Here is a 12,417-nt window from a genome sequence, read left to right as displayed (position 1 = left end):
ATAAGAAGTGGAATAAAGCTTGTGCTACCAAGAAGTAATTATTGGGCCATGAATGATATGCCTCAGTATAGGTAATCAAATTGTGTCATTGGGAATGTGTAATAATGAAGACTCATCCTGTTTTCACCTTGACTTCACTTCCCAGCAAGAGTTGACAGATCTCCCATAGCAACCACCATTGTTCGGATTTATTGTTTGTGAGGTTAAGACTTGTTCCAAGAGCTATTTTGTATCTTGCCCCTTCTCTAGATATGTGTATGTCTTCCACTGTCCAGATGGTCCAGGAATGGATTGTCCATTATCTATTGACTACAGTGGGGTGTACTTCCGCCGAGAAGGCCTGGGTGGAAACTATGTGACAGGACTTTCGCCAGCTGAGGTAAGCACAGCTAGGTCTTTCTGAGTTGTGTGTTTTGTGCATTGAATAGACAACTAGTGTGGATATGCTGACTCTTCTTCAGATTTCTGAAAACAATGTTTTTTTTGTCTTTTGGTTTTCTTTCTTCGTTCCTCTTCACTCCAGCTTAGCTCTATTTTTCCATGGTGGAGCAGGACAATTCCACTCTGTGTTCTCAGTCTCATTTCTCTGCTGACGTCAGGGACAAGTTGTTTGGTCATGCAAGTCTGTGACATCTCCTAGGAAGAGCATGTCCCCCTCTCCTGCTTTGTAGACTGCCAGGTTTTTGCCTATTTGGCTCTTCTGAAGTTGCTAAATAACTTGACTCCAGATGATCAAACAGTTACCTGCACTTCATGAACTGGCACATGACACTGTTCGGGAATTCTTGGCTTCTGTCTAGCATACAAATAAGGGTTCAGCAAAGGGTCATCAGCACCTTCTATCACGATCAGACAGATTATACATTTACAGTTAATATTTAAGGGCTGGATCGAAATCAACCAGGACAGGTGAGATGAAGTTCTACTTTGTGCCAGCTGCAAAAGTTTCATGTAAAATTGACTTTGTTAGTCTCATTCCAGTGGCAATGTGTATCTGATTGTGTGAGTATTTGAGTCGGTACAGTAGGGAGATCTTTGTTCTGCACCTGACCTGTCCTGCAGTTTGGTTTGATGCTTGTGATGGGAGCTTTTGCATTTTCAGTCCCAAATACCATTCACTTTTGCAATGACATTTACAATAAAACAAGTTGACTATCCCTTTCTCTGCATGCGGCTGCTTTACTGCATAGGCACACATCTCTCTCTCCCTTGGTAACTCCAGTTCTTGGCTCTTGTAGGAAGAGGAGCCAGACTCCAGTGATCTGGAAGTGAGTTATGAATATTTCGATAAGGAGGTGTGGCCAAAACTGGCTCAGAGAGTGCCTGCCTTCGAGTCCCTGAAGGTAAGTTATCTGAACATCTTTAAAGAACATTGATGCATTTTTGTTTGTTTTTACATCAGCTCTGAAGCTGTTCTCAGTACCTTACACTATTGGTCATTAAATGTAGGGAGCCCACCAATTGCTGATGCTTGGCTGATAGTAGGAGGCATATCTATAAGCTGTCCTTCTCACCACTTCTATATTATGGAGGTCGAGCAATAATCTGGAAGATGACTCGAGCTATTTATTTCTCCTCTTTGGGGCACTAATGAATATTAGAGTGATCAATGTAATATTAGCTCCCTATTGAGACTTGGACCTGCCTGGCCTGAATATCTCTTGTGTGGTGGTGTTTCTTTTCTGCAATAATTGGATGAGTTGAAAAATGACTATCCTAATTATCTTTCCATGAAGGACTTGCTGTAGAATTTCATACAGCACCTCTTACAGTACAGGTTGTGTACCCCTTATCCAAAACTCCGAAATCCAAATTTATTTATTTATTTTTAAGCGCTGACATGACATCACAAATGGAAAATTTAACATGAGCAGGGAAGGTTCCCAGGCGATGCACAGGTCTCTGCGCACCACAGACAGTTCTGAGAAGTGACCTCACACCACATATATAATGAACAGAAGTTAATGAAAAATAGAAAAACAGCGCATAAAGTGAAAAATGAAAATCTCGATAGTGTATTATCAGTGTTAGAGTGAACACGTACCACTTAACAGTGTGCTGATCATGATACAAGCAAAGATCTATGATGATGATCTGAAAATTGAAAGTAATTGTAAATACTTTGTAGGCTGGTTGCAGAAATTTAAGACAAGACACAGCATTAAATTTTTAAGGCATCTGCCAATCATGAAAATCGAACACCAGAACAAGTGCACAGTGCCAATTGGTTTTTATACCTTACATAAAGCCTGAAAAAATGTAAAATGCAAATACAGTGATCTGTAACTTAATTAAAACACATCATCATAGGTAGATACTGAAAGCCTGCCGTTCAACAGCTGATTCATGTATTCTCCCAGTACTGCTGTACTATTTTTGTTAACCTCCACACATCATATTTTCATTATATTACCGTAATATTATTACTGTTAAGTGCAGATGTGTGAACAAGTGAAAGACAGACTGCTTACTGGTAGCACATAAATTCAGTTGGAAATGATGCGATCCCAAGCTATCATATTATATATTCCAAAATCTGAAAAACTCCCAAATCCAGAACACATCTGGCCACAAGCATTTTGGGTAAGGCGTACTCAACCTGTATTAGTATCCTTTAGGCATTCCTCTAAAATCTTTTGGCAGGTTTAACATTGCCTGTCCATTATTAACGTGGAAATTGTTCAAGAATTTTGGCAAGGAAACTATCTAGTTTTATGAATTACCTACTATGTGTAAGATTTACTTTGTTAAATATTGGTCTTACTAAAGCAGTTGTTCATAGTCAGTTTCACTGTGGCTTCTTGAAATTGTTGTTTATGCTTGATCACCAATTGCAGTCAGCGGAAGTTTTGGCAAGAGACTGTTTACTCTTTTAATGAGAAGGATATGTTTTCATAATGCCCTTTAACCTCTCCAACCCAGAATTGCCTTTTTCGTATTAGTACTAAATTGTTTCAATTACTTTCTCTCCTTACTAAATCCATTTCTTCCCTTTCTGTATATGATTTCACTTTCCATACCTATCTTCCTTAGCTTACTGTATAAACACATTAGCTATGAAGATATTGGTAAATAGATTTATTATTGTCACATACCAAGGTACAGTGGAAAAACTTACCTTGCATACTGTTCACACAGATCAATTCATTAAGACAGTGCATTGAGGTAGAGCAGGGTAAATCAGTAACCATTGAGTGCAAAATAAATTATTAGAGTTACAGAGAAAGTGTGGTCAGTTAGACAACAAGGTGTAATGTAATACCGAGAGAGAATGTGAGGTTAAGAGTCCATCTTTTCATACTAGTGAACTGTTCAAAAGATTATGAGAGCGGGAGAGAAGCTGTCATTGAGCATGGTGGTATGTGCTTTCAGGTTTCTGTATCACGTAGATGCTAGGGCCAAGGAAGCTCACTGACATCTCTACTTCCTCAGGATGCGAAAGAAATTTGGCATGTCCCCATTGAACCTTGCCAGTTTTTTATTGATGCGTCGTAGAAAGCATCCTATCTGAATTCATCACAGCGTGACCTGCATGTGACTGCAAAACACTGCAGAGAGTTATGTGCACAGTTCAGCACGTTAGTGCCCATGGAGGGGAGGCTCGTTTCTATCTGCACTGTACTTCTCTCTGTCTCAGTAAAGCAGTCAGCATATCGAAGACCCCACCAACCTTGGACATTCTCTCTTCTCCCCTCTCCCATCAGACAGAAGATTTAAAAAAAAAACGCCCGAAAGCATATATCACCAGGCTCAAGGATAACTTCTACCCTGCTGTTATGCACTTTGGTAGTAGAAATAAATGTGCAGACTATTTTCTATTCCAAAAATCTGAGACACAGAGGGACTTAGGAGTCCTTGTGCAGAACACCCTGACAGTTAACTTGCAGGTAGAGTGAGTGGTGAGAAGGCAAATGCAATATTAGTATTCATTTCATAAGGTCTAGAATACAATACCAGGGATGTGACACTGCGGCTTTATAAGGCACTGGTGAGGTCTCACCTTGAGTATTGTGAACAGTTTTGGGCCTCTCATCTTAGAAGAGATGTGCTGGCATTGGAGAGGTTTCACAAGAATGATTCTGGGAATGAAAGGGTTATCATACAATGAATGTTTGATGACCCTGGGACTGTACTCGTTGGAATTTAAATGAAGGATGAAGGGGAGATCTCATTGAAACCTTTTGAATATTGAAAAGCCTAGACAGAGTAGCTGTGGAAGGGATGTTTCCCATGGTGGGAGAGTCTAGGACAAGAGGGCACAGCCTCAGGATAGAGGGGCGTCCAATTAAAACAGGGCAGCAGAGAAGTTTCTTTAACCAGAGGGTGAATTTGTAGCATTTATTACCACAGGCAGCTGTGGAGGCTAGGGTGTTGGGTGTATTTAAGGCAGAGATTGATAGGTTGTTGATTGGACATGGCACCAAAGGTTACGGGGAGAAGGCAGGGGAGTGAGGCTGAGTTGAGGGGGGGGGGGGGGGGGGGAGGATCAGCCATAATTGAGTGGCAGACCAGACTTGATGGGCCAGTAGCCTAATTCTGCTCCTGTGTCGTGGTCTTATTAAGTGGTTCCTTAGTACGACAAGATGAACTTTTGCCCTCACAATCTACAGTGGTGTTAGAAAGTTTGCGAACCATGTAGATTTTTTTTGTTTCTGCACAAGTATGACCTAAAATGTGATCAGTCTTGCAAGTCCTAAAACTAGATAGAGGACCCAATTAAATAAATAACACAAAAAAATCACACTTGTTTGTTTACTTACTGAGAAAAATGATCCAATGTTACATGTATTTATTGGGGGGAAAAAATGTGAACCTCTGGGGTGATGCCTTCTACAAAAGCTATTTGGAGTCCGGTGTTCTAATCAATGAGATGAGATTGGAGATGTGGGTTGTAGAGATACCCTGCCCTATTTTAAACAGAAATAGACACAAAGTTAGGTTACTGACAGCCTGCTCTTCTGAAGAAAAATCTTTTTATGTGCACCATGCCTCAATCAAAACAACTTTCAGAGGACCTTAGAAGAAAAATTGTGGAGAGGCATGAAGCTGGAAAAAGCTACAAAAGCATTTCTAAGGATCTGAGTGTTCATCAGTCCACAGTAAGAGAAATTGTCTACAAATGGAGGAAACTCAATACTGTGGCTACTCTCCCTGGGAATGGGCGTCCTGCGAAGATCACACCCAGAACAGAAGATGCAATGTTGAAGGAGGTGAAAAGAATCCAAGGGTAACGGCAAAAGACCTGCAGAAATCTCTAGAACTTTAAATAAAGTCCCTGTTCATGTGTCCACTATAAGAAATGTACTGAACAAGAATGGTGTTCATGAAAGGACACCATGGAGGAAAGCACTGCTCTCCCCAAAAAACAATATTGCTGCATGTCTCAAGTTTGCAAAGACCACCTGGATATTCCACAATGCTTCTGGGACAATGTTCTGTGGACAGATGAGACAGGAGTTGAACTTTTTGGCAGAAATGCACACTGCTATGTTAGGAGGAAAAAGGGCACTGCACACCAACCCTAAAACCTCATCCCAGCTGTGAAGCATAGTGGAAGGAGCATCATGGTTCGGGGCTGCTTTGCTGCCTCAGGGCCTGGACAGCTTGTACTTGTTGAGGGAACAATGATTGCAAAATTTGTATCAAGATATTTTACAGGAGAATGTTGGGGTAGCAGTCTGTCACCTGAAGCTTAATGCAACAGGACAATATTCCAAAAGACGAGAGTAAGTCAACAACAGAATGGTTAAAAAAGAAGAAAATTCATGTTTTGGGTTGGTAGAGTCAAAGTCCTGACTTTATCTTATAAATGTTGTGCAAGGACCTGAAACAAACAGTTGATACAAGGAAGCCCACCAACATCCCAAAGTTGAAGCAGTTTTGTAAGAAAGAATGGCCTAAAATTCCTCCAAGCTGATATGCAGGACTGATCAACAGTTACTGGAAATGCTTGGTTGAAGTTTCAGAGGTTTCAAATGTACATCCTGAAATGCTTTTTCTTCGCAACCATCCATGAAAGTTATTGCTGTACAAGGGGGTCACACCAGTTACTAAAAGCAAAGGTTCACGTACTTTTTCCTACCAGCATGTAATATTAGATAATTTTTCTCAATAAATAAATGAACAAGTATATTGTTTTTTGTGTTATTTAATTGGCCCCTTTTTATCTAGTTCTAGGACTTGCATGAATACCTGATCACATTTTAGGTCATATTTATGCAGTAATAGAGAAAATTGTGCAGGGTTCACAAAATTTTCTAGCAACAAACTTTCTTGTAACATATTCTGCAACAAAAGATGCTGGAAATCCAGAGCAACACACAGAAGTTGTCCACTTCTTCCTCCTTTCTAGTCCTGAAGGAGGGGCTTGGGCCGAAATGTCGACTGTTTATTCATTTCTGTAGATGATGCCTGACCATCTGAGTTCCTCTAGCATTTTGTGTGTGTTGCTTTTGTCCAGTATTCCTGTTTGGTACCTCCCTTTCTATGTAACCTCTTTCAGCCATATCAGAAGACCCTGCATTCACATAATTCCAGCTTCTTGTGCATCTCCGTGGACCATCTTCTCATTACTCATTGTGTGTTTAGCCATCTTGTCTCTCAGCTTTGAAACTGCCCATCTCTTAATGTTGCTTTATTTCTTCTCTTCTGTAATAACCTTAAGACTTGATTAAATTTTTGCCTGCTCCTAACTAATGCTTCTGTGAGGCTGTATACTGTATATTTGCATAGGGTTTTTGTACAAAAGATGTTTTCTGTTGTTCTACTCTAATATCTTTCTCTTCTCAGTTGAAGACAGCCTGGGCAGGTTACTACGATTATAACACCTTTGACCAGAATGCAGTTATAGGTATTCACCCACTGGTTACCAACATGTTTTTGGCCACCGGCTTCAGTGGCCACGGCCTTCAGCAATCACCGGCCGTGGGCAGAGCTATGGCTGAGCTCATCCTCGATGGAAGATTCAAAACGCTGGACCTTAGTGTATTTGACTTCATCCGATTCTACAGAGGCACCAAAGTACTGGAAAAAAATATAGTGTGAATTTATAAAATTCAGCTCTGCTGTTGTCAGATTTCCTAAAAGATGCATTTTTCCCAATGAACTTGTTGAAAAATCATAATTTGGTAAAGTGATAATGAATCTTTTGGAATATAGATGCTGATGGAATACAGTATAGATGCTGAATATAAATACTCATGGTACAAAGAATTTCACAGGCTTTATTATTTTACTAGCATATTCTTTCAGTAAGTGCCTGATCATCTCCAAGCTTATTTAATAAAAATTAAACCCAGACCAATAAAATGAATTTTTAAACACTAATTGCTTTAAAAAGGGATATCCACCATTTAGGGGAGATTTTCCCTTTCTGTCAGTTGTATTCACTACTTAAATCACTGAGTGAATACAGTTAAATTGTCCCTATTTTTTGCTTTTACACTTCAAACATTTAATAAATGAGTTTGTAAAATGCTGAAAATGCTCAGTGGATCAGGCAGCCATGTGTGGAGTGTGGAAAATGAGTGTATTCTGTAACATATCACTATGTTGGGTGGGCAAATCTAATTTGATCAAAGAAATGCAAGGGTAAAGCAAGGCCAGGAAATAAAGAAAAATTTAAGTAACAGCAGCAGTGAGATCTTGGAGTGCATGTCTACTGCCTCCTAAAGTTAGCAGGACAAGTGGATAATGTCATTAACAAGGTGTATTAGATACTTCACTGGAGAGAAAGTAGAGGGAAGATGTACAAGAATGTAGCCAGTGATAGAAAAGTTCTGTATAGTCTTTTTTTTTGTGGAACAGAAGATGAGATGTGAATAAAATTGTATAAAATAATGAGAAATACAGCGTGATGAGGAAGGAACTATTTCCTTAGCAGAGAAGCCATTAACTAATGTTGTGCCTGAAGGAATGCGAGGTATCTGTCTTTATTAATGGGGTCTACATACACAGAAACTGACTGACTGAAGTTTGATATTCCAAAATGCCAAGAGTAAAAAAAGTAAGGGTTCTATAAATGTGCAGGCTTTGAGAACATACAGTTGGAGATGTGTGCTATGATAGATTGTCTCTTTTCCCCTCTCCTTGTGATTTTTTTCCTTTTGCACTATCTACAGTTCTATGCACAGATACGTAGCCAGCATGTCTTCAGACTTCTGCTAAGTACTATATTTGTCAATGTGGATCAGGGAGCCAGTTTGTAAGTCTGGAAGGAGCAGAGGATATTGGAATGGTGAGGTTGGAGCACCACGGGAGGAGTATGGGACAAGTGGCCGAGAAGGATGGCCTGGGGTGGGAAGTGGCATGGATGTAGACACACTGAGCCCTGAGACACCAGGCAAGGTTATTTGATTCCAAACAATCGGTTTATTGATCATTACAGAATGTCTCTCTGGTGCTTCTCACTCCCTCCCCTCTCCCTTCCCCTTTTCCAAACAATGTTCCCCCTCACCCTACTCCCTTCCCACTTTAAGTCCACAACAGAGACCTATATCAGAATCAAGTTTATCATCACTCACATACGGCGTGAAATGCAAGGGAAGTTAAGTTTAAAAATAATTGGAAGAGCACTTCAGCTATCCAGTCACTGTTATAGAAACACTGCATGTCTGAAGGACTGATTTCTTTACCAATGGCATTTCATGCCAATTTGTAGTTAGTTTGTTCCAAGAAAGTAACACTGTTTGCAGGGAGGGTATGTATTTTTTCTAGTTGTAAATATGTAACATTATTGAACCTGTCTTTCCACTGTGAAGGAAAGTTAAACCTATTGAATTTGTATTCAACCACCTGGAATGCAAGTCAAAGTTCTGACACATTTGCAGTGAACTGACACATAGAGTAGGTAGGGGTTAAAGTGAGGTAGTATTGTAGTGTCATATGTCACATTAAGGCTACTGTAACATCTCACCAAGTTTTATTACCGTAGGATAAGGAATTCTGCGCCTTGTCACTTGGATTCCCTCGTCAGAGCTTTAGCACAAGCAGTAGATATTCAATTGCAGGTGGTTAATGAGAGACCAGTCCTACACAGGGGAATTGAAGAACAAATTTGAAAACTGGACTCCTCATTCTACAGTATTTTGTAAAGATAACACAAACACTTTAATCTACACGCTGGAGACTGTTGATCAATATCCAGTTGGCTGTCATGGTCATGAGAGCCTCCTGCCCTCTATGCTGCAGGGTTCTGTGATTCTCACAAATCATTGGAGACCTGATGAATGCCAATGAACCAAGTGACACTATCACAGACCAGTTAGTTGATGGCTTCTGTCACAGAGAACGAGCTGCTTTCAATTCCATATTAATTTAATCACTGGGAATTAATCTCATGGCCCTGGTGCAGAAGTCTGCTAGTCTTCAAAAACTAGACGAGTGCCACAAGCTAACAAATAGACTGAAATCTTTGCTCATTGCACAGTTGGATTATCACCTTGCAATCAATGTTGAGGGTTGGGGGAGAGGTGTTCGCTGATCACTGATTTTTGCCTCAGGTTCAAGTCCTATATTGCTGTTTCTATACTGGGTGGAAGCAGCAATGTGGCTCAGTGATTGGTGCAGCAAGGCAGTGGGATAACACAGAAAGAAGTCTGAGAGGTAAATAAACCCTTTCCCCTTTGGACAAGCTGCATGTTCTCCCTTGGCAATTAAGTATTTACCAAGGAGTCAAATAAAATGAAATTCCCTAAACTCGAGGATACCATCTAGTGGCAGCAGAGTAACTTGCTGCTTCATCAATTAAATAGTTGAAAACCCAGAGGAACTGAGAGAAAAAAGTTAATTGTAAAATGCTGCTAAGTTTATTTTTTTTAAATTATCATGTCATAGATTTTCAAATGGTAACACGGAATGAAAGAGAGTGGGGGTGGTGGTGCTCTTGAATGTATAAGCTGAAACTGTTACTTTGTATTTTATAAATGGTTTGTTTAAAATGTTCACCTTTGTTCTTTTGTGTGTTTTCTGCAAAAGATCCTTGGGGCTTTGGCGTAGGCCTTTTCGAAGGTCACACTTTTGGCTGTTTAATTGGTGCTGATAACAAAATGCTGCATTCCATTGGCAGCTCTTCAGACAATGAAGTTCATGCCTAGAGGCGGCAGGGTCCTAGACAACATTCAGCCATGAATGGGTGGCAGGTAACTTTCATCCCACAACAAATGGCAGGCTTTCAGTGGCACTACTTTGGCCAGATTCCCTCCTGTCACCATTCTTGGGGCAGCATCATAAACCAGAAACATAATCAAGATCAGCCACGTGAATAATGGTATCCTGCTGCAGGAGTTTTGCATCCTGATTCCTCCAAGCCTTTTCCACTGTTGATGAGACATGGCGGGAGAGTGGTGGAATTCACTCCACAGGCATGAGTTCAACTGCAACAGCTTGGAGAACATTTCAGAATAAAAGCAGGCATCCCATCCACTGCAGTATAGACTAGGTGAATAGTTGCAGCAATTTTGCTGGAGTGTGTCCTTGTGACGGAGTATAGTAGATCTAAATCCTCCTCCTCCACAACTTGAGCTGGGCTGGTATTTCAGATGTATTGTACAGGCAGCACTGCATTATTGCACATTGGTATTGAGGCATCATTTGACTAACTATAGATTTAAGAAACCTGAGGAAAATTAAAACCAAATGTAATCAAGATTTAACTCCACCAACTGACAGCTAGTGCAGAAGATAGTTTCGGAGCCTTTGCACACCACTCGTGCAGAAGTTCCTTTGGGTGGTTGCCAAATCTACTGTACCTCCAAGGGGGTAGCGTTATTACAAAGCCAGCAATCAGAAGATAGGGGTTTAAATCATGCCGTTGTCTGTAAGGAATTTGTACATTCTTCCTGTGATTGTGTGGGTCTCCTCCCACGTTCCAAAAGAGATGAATGGGTTAGGGTTCATAAATTGTGGGCAGGCTATGTTGGTGCTGGAAGTGGGGGGCCACTTGTGGGCTGCCCCCAAGCACATCACAAATGATGCATTTCAATGTATGTGCCAATGCTTGCGTGACAAATGAAGCTAATCTAATCTTTAAGTCCCAAACTCTTTAGTTGTTCATAATAAAACTTGAAGTGTCATTGTTCTTTTGATTGACTGCCCAGCTTCATTTACAATTTTTCTTATGTAGCATCTGGACAACGTCAAGCATGTAACAGGCAAGTATTCAGAAAAGATCACTCGCAGAGAAGGAATGAACTGCAACACATGGGATACCGCCATCTGCAGGTTTCCCTCTTGAGGTGCACACTGCCTTGCCTTGGAAATTTATCACCGTACCCTTATCATCACAGGTCTAATTCCTGAAACTCCCAACAGCATTGCTGAAACACCACCAGCAGAGGGACTTCATGGTTCAGGTTGTGTGCTCACCACCACCTTCTAAAGGGCTATTTAGGATGAACAGTAAATTCGGTGTCATTTATGTGCATTGGAGAAAGTGACTCTGTTCCTGACTGCTTGACTATCCACATCTTCAGGCAAGATCATAGACTGCTACAGCAAGAGTAAATTTAGATTCACTGATGTTCATTTAGATGAATGCAACAATCAATCACAATGCCTGGCATGATGAAAAAAAAACTGTTCTAGTAATATCCCGTCCACTATCTTTAGCATTTCCCCTAGTTTAGTCACAGTTTGTATAGGGTCAAATTTATCTCCCTTTAAGTGAAGTTATAAAAAAATACTATGGATGTTCTGTTCCCCTCTTAGCTTTCCTAGGCACCAATCTTAGGAGGCCATTCTGCTCATCAAGCCTATGCTGGCTCTCACAATAGCAAGCCTATTAGTCCTATTCTCCTATATCCATTTAGCTCATTCTCTTTCACAGAAGCCTTAAGTCCTACACCACCACGTTAAAGATCAGCCACTTCCCTTCAACTTCCTAGCCACAACCTTAATCATTACAAATAATCTCTTCTCAGGCTTCCAGCCAGTACAGGCATTGATTTTAACCGATGTTTCGATGACAGACTCTGCCATCTTCATCAGGGATGATGCCTGGGCATGTCTAGTCCCGTGGCATTTATACCCACTTTGTCCATCCCTCCTGATTGGTTAGTCCTCATCCAATCAAGTTTCCGCACTTCCACCTTCTTTACAATCAAGTTCCAGTTCTTTCTTAGAGTGAGATCTTCATCTTTGTTAAAATTCTTTTCCTCTAGTTTTGTTTCAATGGCTTCCTTCACCAGGCAGTCCCAAAAACCATTGGCGTGGCACAGTAGTTCTGTGTCACTGAAGTCAATTCTATGGCCATTGCAAATGCAATGTTCTGTTACCACCAATTTCTCCGGGTAACCCAAATGGATACACCTCCTGTGCTCCTTGATGCGGGTTTCCACCGTGCTTCCCATCTGGCCGATATATGCTGCTCCACATTCACAGGGAATCCTGTAGACACTAGCTGTCCTGAGTCCCAAGTCA

General features: G+C 40.8%; 1 protein-coding gene across 1 annotated transcript in view; it reads left to right on the top strand.

The window, feature by feature from the left end:
• The window catches only part of foxred1 (FAD-dependent oxidoreductase domain containing 1), a 31,125-nt gene extending 21,183 nt beyond the window's left edge, over nt 1-9,942 (top strand). Inside the window, exons 9-11 of the mRNA XM_073029678.1 lie at nt 250-379; nt 1,239-1,343; nt 6,790-9,942. Coding sequence (XP_072885779.1) covers nt 250-379; nt 1,239-1,343; nt 6,790-7,044 — 490 coding nt within the window. The 3' untranslated portion in view covers nt 7,045-9,942. The remainder of the gene's footprint in view (nt 1-249; nt 380-1,238; nt 1,344-6,789) is intronic.
• Nucleotides 9,943-12,417: the final 2,475 nt, after the last annotated feature.

The sequence above is a fragment of the Hemitrygon akajei genome, chromosome 26 (genome assembly GCF_048418815.1).
Source record: "Hemitrygon akajei chromosome 26, sHemAka1.3, whole genome shotgun sequence".
In the NCBI taxonomy this organism is placed as follows: Eukaryota; Metazoa; Chordata; class Chondrichthyes; order Myliobatiformes; family Dasyatidae; genus Hemitrygon; species Hemitrygon akajei.
This window is presented reverse-complemented; position numbering and strand designations above follow the sequence as displayed.